We start from the raw sequence: 16317 nt of genomic DNA, 5'->3' as shown, positions 1-16317 counted from the left end.
AAAGCAGAGAACATACTCCGCAATTATAATAAAATATAATATTTTCAGCCAATTATAGTTTATCTCCCTGACGGTCACTCATACCTCCTGTTGCTGCAGAAATCTGCTCTCCAGCACTGTGAGTGCGTTTCCTTTCTCAGATAACAGCTTCTGTAGTTTGATCATCTCTACATTATCCTTTATAGTTAACCTGTAAAACACGATTTACAATTCATATTAATATTCTATCACAGCAATCCCTGAGCTGAACATGAGTTAAAGTGCAGTGTTTGTGAAGAGCGAGCAGCACCTCTGTCCACCAGCCTGATGCTCTCTCATCTGCAGGAGGGACTCCTCAAACTCTCTCTCTCTCCTCTTCAGCTGATCTCTCCACACCTCCGCTGATCTCTCCATCTCCTCCAGCTGAGCTCGCTGGATCTCAGTCACACTCTCCCTGCGATCACGTAAAACAGCCAACAGATGTGTAACTCTGCTTCAGCATGTGTGGGTCTGTCACTAGACTGAGCATCACTCACAGGTTGCGGATTTCAGCGCGGGCCTCGTCCAGCAGACTGTGTCCATAGCGGGGCAACAAACCCTGGGGCGGTTTTGCACTCATTTCCCCTTCAACATGCCTGACACCTTTGAATAAAATTATTTATATATATAAAAAGCACAACACACCCATATTTTGTAGCATACTTTAAATAAAGACATTCATAATTTTCTCCAGTAGCTCTGATTTTGCACATCCTAGGAAATACTCAAAGGATCCTTTAAGAATAGCTGTAGAATTTATCAAAAAATGCTCACGCTCAACCAAGCGATTATTGAATTAGAATAGAATAGGATATAACATAGCATAACATATTACAGAAGTGAAAATAGTAGAATTAAAATAGAACAGAATATAAATTGAAGAATAGAATAGAATGGAATATGGCAGTAAATATCACAATCTGCCATCTATGGGTGGATAAATAGATGACAATAGATGACAGAATAGAACGTAGTGGAGAATAAAATAGAATAATAAAATAGATTGCATAACAGAACAAAACCAAACAAAACAAATATGGAGTATAGAATATGTAGCACAGAATAGAAAAAAATAATAACTGAATAGAAGATAGATATAAAATAGAATACCTAATAGAAAAGAGTAGAGTTGAATACAGTGTAGAATAGAATGGGATACAAAATATTGCAGAAATAGACTACAAAATATAACATAGATAATAAAATAGAATGTAGTAGAGAACAGAACAGACTACAGAACAGTAACTTAATTGCAGTATAGAACAGAAAAAAATAGATTGTGGATTATAGGATTACAGAATGTGGTGTAATGGAATAGACTATAACAACATGATAGAATAAAATGTAGAATAGGCGAGAATGAAATAGCCTTCAGACACAGTAGACTGTGGAATAGAATAGAACAGCACAGAATAGAATAGAACAGGGTTCCTCAAATCCAGGTCCTGGAGGGCAACTGCCCTGGAGAGTTTAGTTCCAGCCTAATCAAACACACTTGAAGAAGCTAATCAAAGTGTTCAGAGTTTGTAGATTACAGATAGGAGAGTTTGATCGGGTTTGAGCTAAACTCTGCAGGACAGTGGCCCTCCAGGGCCGGATTTCAGGACCCTGGGAATAGAATATGCATAACCGCACAGAGTAGATACCTGAATAGAACATAATTATAAAATGTACTGCAAAATAGAAGAGAACAAATATATACAGTATGTCAATAGAGAAGAGATCATAGAGTAGAACCAAATAGGACTGAATAGAACAAAATAGAACATAACAGAATGGAATATGCATAACTGAAAGAGTATGTTTCAACAAAAAAAATATATAAAATCGACTGCAGAATAGAACAGAACAAATATATAGAATAGAATAGAACAGAATGAATAGAATTGAACAAAAGAATAGAATCGAACAGAATAGAACAGAACAAATGGAATTGAACAGAATAGAACAGAATGAATAGAACAGAACTAATAGAATTGAACAACAGGACAGAATTGAACAGAATAGAGCAGAACAAATGGAACTGAATAGAACATAAGAGAATAGAACAGAACGAATAGAATGGAAACGAACAAAATAAAACAGAATAGAATAGAACAGAACATAATTAATAGAATAAAATGAATAGAATTGAACAGAATAGAACAATGAATAGAATAGAACAAATAGAATTGAGCAGAATAGAATAGAACAGAATAGAGCAGAATAAAACAGAACAGAACAGAATATAACAGAACAGAACGAATAGAATTGAATAGAACAGAACAGCATAATACAGAACAGAATAGAATAAAAAATAATAGAATAGAACATAACAGAATAAAACAGAAGAGAATAGAACAGAACGAATATAATTGAATAAAACAGAACAGAATAGAACAGAATTGAACAAATAGAATTGAATAGAACAGAACAGAATAGGATAGAATAGAATGAATAGAATAGAATAGAACAGAACAGAACAGAACAGAATAGAACAGAATAGAACAGAACAGAATAGAACCAGAATAGAACAGAACAGAATAGAACAGAATAGAAAGGAACAGAACAGAATAGAACAGAATAGAACGGAATAGAACAGAATAGAACAGAATAGAACAGAATAGAACAGAATAGAAAGGAACAGAAAAGAACAGAATAGAAAGGAACAGAACAGAATAGAACAGAATAGAACGGAATAGAACAGAATAGAACAGAATAGAACAGAATAGAAAGGAACAGAACAGAACAGAATAGAACAGAATAGAACAGAATAGAACAGAACAGAACAGAACGGAATAGAACAGAATAGAACAGAATAGAACAGAATAGAAAGGAACAGAACAGAACAGAATAGAACAGAATAGAACAGAATAGAAAGGAACAGAACAGAACAGAATAGAAAGGGACAGAACAGAACAGAACAGAATAGAACAGAATAGAACAGAATAGAAGTACCTGCTTTGGGAGTGTGTGGTCGTGCTGGGGTCAGGGGTCTGCGCAGGCCAGAGTTGATACGAGGCTGGATGTGGCTGTAGGGAGTGTGTCGGCGGGTTTGAACCTGCAGCTGCTGTTTGGTGGCCAGCAGACGCCGTCTCAGCCCTTCGTTCTGTTTCTCCAGATCCTGAACCTTCTCCTGCATCTCCTCCATCATCTCCTCCATCTCAACATCTCGACTACCCGCGCTCTCGCTCTGCTTACGGTCCTTCACTAGACGGATCAACTTCGTGGCCATCCTGAAACATTTACAAATGTGTTATATTGTTTTTGTTATGTTGTATCCAATCCATTTTTCCAAAGAATAAATCTAAGCCCATTAAAATGCATATTTATAATTGATGGATTGAGCGAACCTGCGGATCTTGTCTTCTTGTTTGCATGTGTGTTGTTTGAGTGTGAGGTTTTCATCCTGCAGCCGTAAAAACTTGTCCTCCAGCTCTTCCCTGCTGATCTTGGACACGTTCTGCCTCTCTCTGACATTCTGGGACAGTACAGACTCTGAAAACAAACAGGACACTTTCATTTAATTACCATTCACTGCAATGAATGTTTAACAGTTATAATAATACTTTTGTTTTAATAGTGACCTGATAATGTAGCTGCGCCATGTGTGTAGACAGTGATGTCTTTCACAGGAATATCACCAGCTGTTTCATCAGCACGGGAAAACATCATTCAGTCTGAAATCAAAGTAAATATGCACTTGAAAAAATTGCAAATATGAATTATACTAAATTAATTATTAATACTTAACTTTACGTGGGCTACAGAAGAATAGAAGGGTATAACCATGTTTATTTAGGACATGGCATTATTTTAAGTTAAATATTAATATATAATTTACAAAGCACCATGACATTTCCATCTGGTAAAGATATAACATTACTTCTTCATACTTGCATTGCGATCTGATACATGTTTTCTAAAAGTACTCTTTGAAACGGTTATCTAAGTCACAGAAAACACATAATATTACGATAGATGACACATAGGCCCACCGCGTACTTCAAAACTTCATAAAATACAAATATTTTAACCCAAATATCATCTCACCGATTCAAAAGCATCACACACAAACCACAGCGACAGTTGCTAACAAACAACTCATCCACTTCCGCTTTAAATGACTCCACTTCCGCAACTGCCTTTATGGGAAATTGTGTTTTTACGGCGTGACGTTTTCGCGTGCCTAAAATGAGCTGCGCTCAAAAACAGCTGTTGAATTTCCATTTAAATGTTGCTGTTTTTAGTAAAAAAGTAACAAATCCTCCGCTACACGACAATATAACATATACATTTTGATTGACTGAATGTCAGAGCAAATCTTGCTCTGGATAGCAGTGTACAGTGCGGAGAATGAGTATTAAACAAAATTTAACACAGCAAAGGTCTAATTTACTTCTTGAGCTGTATTAAAATGCCATCTAAAACCTTAAATGCAGGCTGACATACTCGTAAAATAGTATTTTATGAAGAGTTAAGTCATGGCATATTAAAGTCAGAAAGTGGGCTGGACCTCCACTTCCGTGTGACGGGCTCTACGTATAGAATTGGGATTCGCTTATATAGTTACGTCAAAAACTATACGTAACTCTTCGTTTCGAGCGTGTCGGCACGCACTCAGCGTAACTCAAATACAGCAGGAGTAGGCTGTCAGTCAAAGGACATTTAAATGGCTACACTCTGCAGAACTGTACAGTCGCTCGCGCTGTCATGAAATAACTTCATTCTTATTTCACTCCTGTTCATTTGATAGCGGTTTGCTTTTTTGCGTTTCTTGTATTGCAAACAAAGGATCAAATCACTCGTACATCTACGCACGAAAAGCCCCCAAAATGAGCGAGGAGGAAGATACATTGTTGAAAACTAAACATGCATTTGAAGATCTGTGTCGAGCACTGAATATGGATGAGGAGTCGAGTAACAGGGCATGGAGGAGTTATGAAAATATCAGCAAAAATTACACTTTGGAGGTACAGTGAACTCATTATATGCAGGCCCAGTTCACACATTTAGATCCGTAAATATGCATGCATTCAATAGTATTCAAGTGAATTGACATGTTAACCTGTTACTTTTATGTTTAATGTATGAAGTGTGTGCTTTAAACTCGTCAAAGAGTGTTTAAATATGTTTAAATATGTGTGAGTGTGCATGAGTGCAGAATGCGCGTGAGGGGGTGAGATCTGTGTGACATCATCAAGGCTTTATCTGAATGAACACCTTTGCAGCGAGACGCTTTTAATACTGTATGTAGGATACAGTGAGGACTAGCTGTGCTTTTGGTTGTTTTACGGCTGATACACAATAATGAATCTCCACCACTAATGTCCCCAGTGTCACCTTATTGGAGAAAAACATTTCAGCATTGGTACTGTACCATGAAGCATGGATAGAATCAAATGGTAAAAGCATAGTTTTTTTCTGTCATAAACCATAGTATATTCTAGGCACCCCCGAATGGTATTTTCATGGTACATATCAAACAGGAAAGGTTGTCTAAAAAATAACCTCCTTGCAAAATTCTAGGAACATTATTTTATGGTTGTAAAAAAAACAAAAAAAACACACAACCTAAAAAGAACATTCCTGGAACGATATTATTTTATTCCGCAAAAAATAACCAAACGGGAACTAAATACTAACATTAAGGGAACTTTCTGTGTTTATTGAGTAGCTGTTTTAATGTCAAAATATATTTCAGGCTTATTTGATCAAACTCCACCTCACACTTGCTTGAGTATTGTGTCTGTGTCTCAGGGCAGTGACCTGCACTGGTTGGCGTGTGCGCTGTATGTGGCCTGCAGGTCTGCAGTGCCCACTATAGGGAAAGGCACAGCGGAGGGCAACTACATATCGCTGACCAGGATCCTGCGCTCATCACAGCAGAGGTCTGTAAACACACACGCATTCTGACATTATAGATGAAGCTAAAGACATGCAAAAGGCACAGCTGAACAGTTTAGCTATTGTTGCGTGCACACACACACACACACACACACACACACACACATGTTGTGATGTTCCCAAGACAACTTAAAGATCAGCTGGGGATTTAGAGAGCAGCATATTTGTTACTTACAATGAGCTTCTAACTTCTTATAGCTTATAAGCCAAAGAGACTAGATTGAGAGCAGAGTTGTGCAATCATATAAAATGATCATAGTAACTAAAAAAATATTTTAATTTAAGGTATTTATATGATCTTGATAATAATAACAACTATACAGTGTATGTATGGGTAAATCTAGCAATAACTCAAAACCTTACTTCATTCCATAATTAGATCAAATTGATAAATAAAATATATTTCGCTTAAATAAAACGAAGCCTCTTGTGACATTAATTTTATGATAATTAGGACAGGTCCCTGGCCCTCCATTTTCACATTACTGTTAAGAAAGATAGAAATAGTACAGCATAGTATAGTACAGTACAGTACAGTACAGTACAGTGAATATTACACAATGTAATATTCTCAGTTAGTAGTTAGGTTGTTCAGATAGTAACATACATGACAGAACTTTTGTGGACATGAGAGAAAAAAATATTAAAATAACTTTTTTTTCTAAGCATTTAGATTTTAGAAATAAATTTAACAAATGTTGAATTTTGTAAAATACATATAATGAGCCTGAACTCAAGACTTGCTCACTTCACAAACAGACACCCCAAAAACTGCTATTTAAGGGACATCAAGGCAATTTCAAGAAAACTGACAAATATTTGTGTGACTTATATATAATATGCTTTCTCTTAATTAGATATTAAATCAATAATTAGATATTAAATCAAATATGATTTCTGTTCAGAAAATTATTAGAACAATATATATAATTATATTCAATGGGAATGAAATGTACCCTAAATTGAATCAGATTATTTATTAAAGTAAAGTGTTTTCACAATTTCTCATTATATTTGGATATGAGTATTATTGTAATGAATGTTGTAATGTAATGTATTCTAAAGTTTAAATAACGTCCTTATACCGTTCAGCCTGATCGAGTTTTTCAATAAAATGAAGAAATGGCAGGATATGGCCAACCTGCCCATCGAGTTCCAGCAGAGCACCGAGAAACTGGAGAGGAACTTCACCGTCACGTCTGTCATCTTCAAGAAATATGTGCCCTTATTCAAAGACATCTTCAAGGCGCCCACAGATGAATTACCCAGAACGCACAGAGGCAGGAAACAGAGGTACTTGAACCTGAACTTTCCACTGCATTTTATAATGAACCTCATGGTCATGTGATAAATAACCTAAGGTTAGGTCCCTACTGTAGTTCACAGATAATGTGCGAACAATCAGTTATTTCTGCATATGGATCAGATTTTTTGTGCTGACTGACACTTCCTGTGTCCTTAGACGACATCCCTGCACCGTCACTGAGGTGTTCAATTTCTGCTGGATCCTGTTCATACATGCTAAAGGTAAAGAATTAGCAAACACAATGTTCATTTAAAGGGCCATATTCTACATTTTAATGTCTACTCACAGTACTGTAATGAGGTATGTTGTTAAGGGAAGAAGGAGGCGAACACACTTTAATATATCAAAATAAACCAAAAACAAAACGAAAGTAAAAGACACACACATAAACAAAACATAACATAAAGTCCTTCAACTTTTCCCCCTGGCTTGTTGTGTTGCTATAACATTTAAAATGTTGGGGTCGGTATGGTTTTTTGAACGATTTTGAACATAAAGTCTCTTCTGCCTCACCAAGGCTGCATTTATTTGATCCAAAATAAAGTAAAACAGTAATATTGTGAAATAGCCTATTATTACAATTTAAAAGAGCTGTTTACTATGTGAATATATTTTAAACTGAAATGTATTCCTGTGATCAAAGCTGAATTTTCAGCCTCATTACTCCAGTCTTCAGTGTCACATAATCCTTCAGAAATCACTATAATATGATGATTTGATGATCAATAAATATTTGTAATTATTATCAATGTTGAAAACTTAAAAAAGTATGTTCTATATAGTGTAAATATGTGTGTATGAATGTAATTCAGATTTACTACATCCGCCATGTTGTTACTGTCACATGACCTCTCAGCTTCAGTTGCGTCACTTTACTGTCATTCACAAACCCCCTCCCGTGGCCTCATGGGACAGTAAAGTGTCCATCAAATGCACACCAAATGCACATAATCTAGCCACTGTTTTTCAAATACTATGTATTCGGACCATAGTATAAAATATGTATTAAATAGTGGATGTACTATAGTGTCCGTGATGACACCCGTTGGTTTCTGAAGAGCAGATCGCCATCTTGGCAGCGTGTCACTCCCGGATAACTGAAAATGGGCAAAGAGGCGTGACGTGGGCGGAGCTGGTTTAATATGGTCTATGGAAATTACAGGACTATTTCCTACACATATTGTAGGACATGTCACCAATTAAAACAAATACTTCCAAGTTTGTGTCAGTATATATTATGCTATTTATGAAATACAGGCGTAACATTATATGAAAATGTTTCATTCTGTTTTATACTGTCTATGGTTTCAGCCTACAGCTAATCACAGTCTGTTGGATTCTGGAGTTTAGTAATGTTTTGTAAATATATTTATTAATAATAAAGACATTATTTTAAATAAATAAATAAATAAAATTATATTTGAATTTCACTCACTGGAAAAATGGAGCCCAGACTTCTTGTACGGTCTGTTTATACAATTAACCGCTGAGCAAGCCATATTATTTGATAATTGTTTGAAATAATCCCCAAAAAAGCACAAACATGGCAGAAATGCCAAGTTCAGCGGCTGGGATTAGCTGAGTTGACGTGACAGCTAGCAGTGACATCAGCTGCAATCCACCTGTCACTCAAGTGGCCACGCCCTTAATTATGCAGAACTTTAAGGCTTAAAAGGATAGTTCACCCAAACATGAAAATTAGCCCATGATTTACTCACCCCAAAGCCATCCTAGGTGTGTATGACATTCTTCTTTCAGACGAATACAATTGGAGTTATATTAATAAATGTCCTGGCTCTTCCAAGCTTTATAATGGGAGTGAATGGATGGAGAATATTTGAAGCCCTAAAAGTGCATCCATCCATGATAAAAAATACTCCAAAAGGCTATATAAATGACCAACAAATGTTTAGCTTAACAAATGTAGCTGTAAACTTTCTTCCTGCGTTAAAGTTGGGCACTTTATCATGAGGGGGTCTATGGGATTGACTCTCTTTTGCAGCCTGTCTCCAGTGGCTAGTCGATGAATTGCAGTTTAAGTCACTTCCGTGTTGGATTCAAGAGAGACCGTAAGGTACTTCTCTTTTGACGTACTATATAGTAGGGAGTATTTGATTTCCTATGCAAATTACCATAGTAGGAAAAACGTCTCAGTATGTATGTAACCCTCGTTCCCTGAGTAGAGAACGGAGACGTTACGTTGTGACGATGAATGGGGTTTCGCTTAGAAAGCCTATCAACTTCGAGTATTACAAAATGAGCCAATGGCAAAGAAATGGCATGGGTCTGCGGATTTTGCATAGCGTAACTCTGCCCCACCTCGTGGGTCTGTAAGGAAGTACGCTGGCAACATACAGATATGTTACTTGCTGAGTAGCCGAGACTGTACTCAGGCGTTTCCAGCGGTACAGCAGAAGTGGCAGGTAGACGTAACATCTCCATTCCCTACTCAGGGAACGAGGGTTACATAAGTAACCGAGACGTTCCCTTTCGTAGTCACTACGAGTTACGTTGTGATGACGAATGGGGTTCCCAGGCTAATCACGCCACCTTCTCGGCTGTCATCCAGTGCCCTGCTTAAGTCTGAGCTCCCTGTCGTGAGACTGGCACGGACGAAGGAGTCCTACTTAACACAGGAATACCAAGGTACACTGGGAAGCATATCTCAGTGGAAATATGCAATTAATCCCTGCCCGAAGGGAGGACTTAGGAATACACATATGGCCCGAAGGAGGGTAACATATGGAGAAACACTGGAGTCCACCCGTAGGGTGGAATGTTTCAACTCCAGGGGTGGCAAGGCGGCTTGTCAAGGGAGAGACACATGCTTAGAGAGGCTTACAGTGGAAATATACACGTGGGGGTCGCCCAGAGGGGGAACCATGCACATGGAGGCACCTAGCCAACGCGAAAGCTGACGGAGGCATAGACTCTGGCGTTGATGTCAGCAGTACTGGAGGAACTCAGGGCTTCAGGGAAACTCACCTGAGGAGAATATCACACGTATCCAGTCCGAGGAGTGCAATGGCGAGCAAGCGAAGACACCGAGAGGGTTCTATTATCGACCACTGGGGGTGAGTATGTGAGAGGACACTGGCTCCACTCGGAGACTGTAGAATCTTGCGAATAATAATAATAATAATAATATAATAATGATAATATGGTCGACCTTGCTGCTGGTATGCCAAAGCAATGGCGTCCACTATCCAGTGAGACAACCTTTGCTTGGAGAGAGCCTTTCCCTTTAGCTTCCCACCATAACAGACAAAGAGCTGGTCTGAAAACACTGTGTTTTGTCTATGTAGGCACGGAGAGCGCGCATACTGGACAGAGCAGTGCCAAGGGTGGGTCTACCTCTTCCAGGGGCAGCGCTTGCAGGTTCACCACCTGATCTCGAAAGGGAGGGGTGGGAACCTTGGGCACATATTCAGGCCGGGGTCTCAGGATCACGTGAGAATAGGCCGGCCCGAATTCCAGGCACGCTTCGTCAATGGAAAATGCGTGCAGGTCCCCTACACTCTTAATGAAAGCCAATGCAACCAGGAGCACTGCCTTAATTGACAGAAACTTAAGCTCCACTGATTGCAGAGGCTCAAATGGAGCACTCTGCAGGGCAGTTAAAACCACTGAGAGGTCCCAAGAGGGAACGAGAGGAGGGCGAGGAGGATTGAGTCTCCTCGCTCCTCTCAGGAGCTGATGATCAGGTCATGCTTTCCCACAGACTTACTTTCGACTGCGAGGTCCCATCTTGCAGGAAGGAAAGCACGACACTGATCGGGCATTTTCTGGGGTCTTCTCAGTGAGAAGAGCTCCAGTTGACGAAGAGGTTCCACTTCAACGCGTAGGTATGTCTCGTGGACGATGCTCTAGCGGAAGTGGTGATAGCCACCACCTCTGGTGGTAGGGTACTCATTCCTGCCTCGTCCCGTCCAGGAGCCACACATGGAGGTTCCAAGATCGGGACGAGGGTGCCATAGGGTGCCCTTTCTCTGAGAAAGAAGGTCATTCCTCAGAGGAATTGGCTAGGGAGGTGCTGTCGCGAGGAGTGCAAGTTCTGAGAACCAGGTCCGGGTGGGCCAATGAGGCCCAACCAATATGACCTGCTACTCGTCCTCCCTGATCTTGCACAGGGTCTGTGCAATAAGGCTCACTAGGGGAAACGCATACTTGCGGAGGCCCCGCGGCCAGCTGTGCGCCAGTGCATCCGTTCCGAGCATGCCCTCGGACAGGGAATAAAACAGGCTGCAGTGGGAAGAGTTGCGGGAGGCAAACAAATCTATCTGTGTGTGGCCAAATTGTTCCTAAATCAGCTAAACCGACTGGGGGTGGTGTCACCATTCTCCAGGAAGAGGATGAAACCGCGAGAGCTCGTCGGCTGCACAATTCAGGGTTCCCGGATATAAAAGGCTCGAAGCAATCTGAAAATGTGTTTGGGCATGAGCGTCTTGAACGGAAGCCTGTGACGGGATCGGTTCAAGACGCGTAGGTCGAGGATTGGTCGTAACCCACCGTTTTTTTCTTGGGTAAAATGCAGTAGGGGCTGTAGAAGCCGAAAAAGCTAATTTCGGCTAGAGGGACAGTCACCCTACTGGCGAAGGGTGGCAACCTCTGCTCTCATTGCCACCGACCATAGTGAAGCGGACTCCCCAGGAGTATAGCCGAGCCTGATGGTTCTCGTGAGCCACCAGGACAGATTGAAAGATCCAAAAACTGAACCAGCGGGGGTCACATGAGCCACAAACGTACCCACGATGGGGCAGCGAGGCGGAATGACCGGCTCAGACGTGGGAGGCGGAGCGTCCCGGTGTGGTGGCACAATCATATGCCGCATCCTGACAGGGGAGGCCAGGGAAGGACCAGCGTTCCACAGGGGCCTGCTCTGACAGGGGTCTGGCAACAGAGGGGGACGAGAGTGACGAGGCTCCAGATACCAAGTACAGATACAATTAGTTTATCTTAACTTGACCATCCATTGCATGGTCGGACTGAGGCGTCTGAGCCGGCGGCAGGGTGGCAGCAGCTGACCGCTGGGTCAGAACATGTTTGATCGCCTCAATCTGCTTCTGGCCAGCCGGGAACTGTTGGGCAGAGTCCTCGACCGTGCCACCAAAGAGGCCAGCCTGGGATATGGGGAGTTGAGGAAGCGGGTTCGCTCAACCTCGCGCACATCAACCAGGTTAAGCCAGAGATGTCTGACCCCGCATGTGGACATCACCTGACTAAGGGAGCGTGCGGTCAACTTTGTCGCTCATAGAGCGAGATCGGTGGCGGCACGCAGCTCTTTGAAGAGCCCTGAATCAGCCCTACCCTCGTGCACGTCAGTGAGCACCCTGGCCTGGTAGACCTGAAGTATGGTCATAGCATGCAGTGAGGCGGCAGCCTGCCCTGCAGCTCTATAGGTCTTGCCACTCAGAGTAAGCCAGGCAAGGCAAGGCAAGTTTATTTATGTAGCACCTTTCATACACAATGGTAATTCAAAGTGGAAATATAGAAGAAATTAAAATAATCAAAAGAAATCAGAATAATTAAAACAGTTTAGAATAAAAGATAAAATACAGAAATAATCAAAAGAAATCAGAATAATTAAAACATAAAATAAAATACAGTACAATCATTCGGACGAACAGTGGCACAGTGCACATTCAGTAAATGCACAGCTAAACAGGTGTGTTTTGAGTCTGGATTTGAATGTGACTACTGTAGGAGCACATCTGATCTCTTCTGGAAGCTAGTTCCAGCTGCGTCTGGAGTAGTAGCTATAAGCGGACTCGCCATGCTTAGAGTGAACCCTTGGTATTTCTAGCTGATGTGATCCTAATGATCTGAGTGATCTGTTGGGTTTATATTCAGTGAGCATATCTGCAATGTATTGAGGTCCTAGGCCATTGAATGATTTATATAACAGTAATAATACTTTAAAATCAATCCTGTATGTAACTGGCAGCCAGTGTAAAGACCTGAGGACTGGTGTGATGTGTTCATATTTTCTGGTTCTGCTCAGAATCCTAGCAGCAACGATCTGTATGAGCTGCAACTGTCTTATGGTCTTTTTGGGAAGGCCAGTGAGGAGTCCATTACAATAATCCACCCTGATGATGATGAAAGGATGCACAAGTTTCTCTAAGTCTTGACTGGAAACAAAGCATCTAATTCTTGCAATATGTTTCAGGTGATAGTATGCTGATTTAGTTATTGCTTTGACATGACTACTGAAACTAAGGTCTGACTCTAGAGACACAGCCAGATTCCTGACTTGATCTTTAGTTGTTTGACCCCTAGACTGAAGGTATGCGTTCACCTTGAGAACTTCATCTTTGTTTCCAAATGCAATGACTTCAGTTTTGTCTTTGTTTAACTGAAGAAAGTGTTGGCACATCCAATTGTTTACTTCATCAATGCATTGGAACAGAGAGTTAATGGGGCTGTAATCGTTAGGCGATAGGTCTAAGTAGAGCTGTGTATCGTCTGCATAGCTGTGGTAAGCGATTTGGTTATTTCTCATTATTTGGCTCATTGAGAGCATGTATAGGTTGAATAGGAGTGGCGCAAGAATTGAGCCTTGAGGGACTCCGCATGTCATGGGTGTCCTCTCAGACTTATGATCTCCAATACTCACATAATAACCTCTCCCTACCAAGTATGACCTGAACCATTTTAGGACTATCCCAGAAAGCCCAACCAGAGTAGAGAGAAACCAACAGGCATTGGTGGGGTGCTTAGGGTCGCCACGCCAGGTGGAGGCACTGTGGGGACACAGATGTGTTGCCACAGAACACTCCACGGTGGGAACCCCAGTGTACCCTTGGCCGCGGCCTCGCGAGGGCAGAGAAGACAGAAGAGGCCGCTGAACAGTCGCGAAAAGACCAAGGAGACTCCCATGATCTCATGACCTCTTCATACACGTCCGGGTAGAAAGGAATTGGGGTTGCCACCCCCAAAAACCAATCATCAGCCTTGAGCGCTCGGGACATGGCGGAAGGTTCCACATTATACTCCCGCCCGATACTCGCGGCCCGGGAAAGTATAGCTTTCAACTCTGGATCAAACTTGGTTAATGCTGGCACACCCAAGGTGGCGGCACAGCCGAATCCTCATCCCCAGAGGACTCCAGCTCACCTTGTGATGCGGCGATAGACATGATTTCATCTGCCGGGGCGCCGAATGAGATTCTGGGCCCGCCGGCATCCTCTGAACGCGACTGGTCAGCGAACTCATCTGGAAACCTCACGGGGTGCAATGTGCAAAAGGGAGGTGTGGACCGAGGAGATTTTGAAGTTTTTTTCCACACCAGCTGCCTCAGGTCTCCCTGGCCACCAGCCAAAGTATTCCCTCTCGTGGAGAGAATAGATCGGGGTGTGGATGAGGGGACTATTTGCACGAGGGACTCTTTAAAAAGACGTGCCACGTGCAAGCTCTTTTTGTGAGAGGAAAGCTTGCAGTAGTGCTGAAGCGCCCAGGGAGAAACACACACGCTGTTGCAGACCACTGCACAGAATCAGCAGGCAGGAATGTGAAACTCGCTGGAACACGCCGCCACACGCCGTCACACCAACACCGACTGGAAGCTGCTCGTCTAGAAGATTCTCAAAGATAGTCAGAGAATAGGCTGCAGGAGTGAAGATGACCTCTTGGCTCCGAAGCAAAAACATGTCTGAATGTTGCCAGCGTACTTCCTTATATATCCACAAGATGGGGCGGAGTTACGCTATGCAAAATCTACAGACCCATGGCATTTCTTTGCCATTGGCTCGTTTTGTAAGACTCGAAGTTGATAGGCTTTCTAAGCGAAACCACATTCGTCGTCACGACGTAACTCATGTGACAACGAAAGGGAACACATGGTTTCACACAGCTCTTGCGCCCCAGGGGTACAACTTATACACAGCTTGCCAGCCTCTTCAAATGTTTAACCCACATGTTTCTACAAATCCCTCTCTCACCCCTATCGCTCTGAGCTATGACCCAACATTTTTCCCAATGTGAAGTCTATGGGATTTTTCACCCATGGTGCGATCGCTTATAAAAGTCACAGTACACCTCTCCTCAATAATCTGCATGATTTGACACCTCAGTAACAGGTTTTGTCCAGAAGACAAAAAAAGAAAACAGTGGTGATACTTTGCTTCGCTACAAGGAAAAGAGATCAGGAGAAGAAGAGATCAGGAGCAAAAGTGGTCAGGAGAAGAAGAGGAAAGCTCCGGCTGTACAGTTTGACAGATGGTTTATGCGGTTCATGTTCCCCCTGTAGTGTCCCATAACAGGGTCTTAAGCTGTGGAGCGTGTCTAACATAAGGACTGGCAGTCATTGGCTGAGAGCGCAGTAGCTTGATCATGTGACCTGTGCTCATTATTCGGGCCTGTGCTGGCATGTTTGATCGAGGGCATCGGGTACAGAGCATTTCCTCACTTACACATTGAACACATGCATGACACATTTGCAGAGCCATTTTTTTATGCTTTGAGTGAATGTGGCTTTACTAAAAAGGTTTATTTTCATGGTGTGTGTTGAGCTGCAAGATCAGACATTCTGAAATTGTTTAAACCAAAATAGTGTGTGTGTGTGAGAGAGAGAGAGAGAGAGAGAGAGAGAGAGAGAGAGAGCGTGTGTGTGTGTGTGTGTGTGTGTGTGTGTGTGTGTGTGTGTGTGTGTGTGTGTGATAGAGCGAGAGAGAGAGAGAGGAGAGAGAGAGAGAGTGTGTGTGAGAGAGAGAAAGAGTGTGTGTGTGTATGTGTGTGTGTGTGTGTGTGAGAGAGAGAGAGAAAGAGAGTGTGTGTGTGTGTGTGTGTGTGTGTGTGTGTGTGTGTGTGTGTGTGTGTGTGTGTGTGTGTGTGTGTGTGTGTGTGTGTGTGTGTGTGTGTGTGTGATTGAGCGAGAGAGAGGAGAGAGAGAGAGAGTGTGTGTGAGAGAGAGAAAGAGTGTGTGTGTGTGTGTGTATATGTGTGTGTGTGTGTGTGTGTGTGTGTGTGTGTGTGTGTGTGTGTGTGTGTGTGTGTGTGTGTGTGCATGCGTGCGCGTGTGTGTAGACAATTGTGTCATTTATTTAATTTTTTATCAAATTATTTTCATTCATGCAAGTGTTCTTGAACACTGCAATATTGAATGTTAC

At 41.8% G+C, this 16317-nt stretch overlaps 2 protein-coding genes across 3 annotated transcripts in view; one reads left to right on the top strand and one right to left on the bottom strand.

Moving 5' to 3' along the window:
* The window catches only part of rpgrip1l (RPGRIP1 like), a 28325-nt gene extending 23789 nt beyond the window's left edge, over positions 1–4536 (bottom strand). The window contains exons 1-7 of one of the 2 annotated variants that reach the window (XM_077211470.1): positions 4051–4536; positions 3585–3677; positions 3351–3495; positions 2956–3233; positions 516–621; positions 290–433; positions 85–190 (exon numbers count right to left, since the gene is read on the bottom strand). In XM_077211470.1, coding sequence (XP_077067585.1) covers positions 85–190; positions 290–433; positions 516–621; positions 2956–3233; positions 3351–3495; positions 3585–3672 — 867 coding nt within the window. In that variant the 5' untranslated portion in view covers positions 3673–3677; positions 4051–4536. The remainder of the gene's footprint in view (positions 1–84; positions 191–289; positions 434–515; positions 622–2955; positions 3234–3350; positions 3496–3584; positions 3678–4050) is intronic. The other variant, XM_077211471.1, reaches the window with a different exon arrangement.
* Positions 4537–4633: 97 nt separating this feature from the next.
* Positions 4634–16317, top strand: part of rbl2 (retinoblastoma-like 2 (p130)) — a 40081-nt gene continuing 28397 nt past the window's right edge. Inside the window, exons 1-4 of the mRNA XM_077211479.1 lie at positions 4634–4970; positions 5758–5888; positions 6997–7197; positions 7367–7431. Of these exons, the coding sequence (XP_077067594.1) occupies positions 4833–4970; positions 5758–5888; positions 6997–7197; positions 7367–7431 (535 nt within the window). The 5' untranslated portion in view covers positions 4634–4832. The remainder of the gene's footprint in view (positions 4971–5757; positions 5889–6996; positions 7198–7366; positions 7432–16317) is intronic.

The sequence above is a fragment of the Siphateles boraxobius genome, unplaced genomic scaffold (assembly GCF_051911475.1).
Source record: "Siphateles boraxobius isolate OS27281-9 unplaced genomic scaffold, OSU_SipBor_1 65, whole genome shotgun sequence".
Classification (NCBI taxonomy): Eukaryota; Metazoa; Chordata; class Actinopteri; order Cypriniformes; family Leuciscidae; genus Siphateles; species Siphateles boraxobius.
The sequence above is the reverse complement of the archived record's forward strand: the minus strand, read 5'-3'. Positions and strand labels throughout refer to the sequence as shown.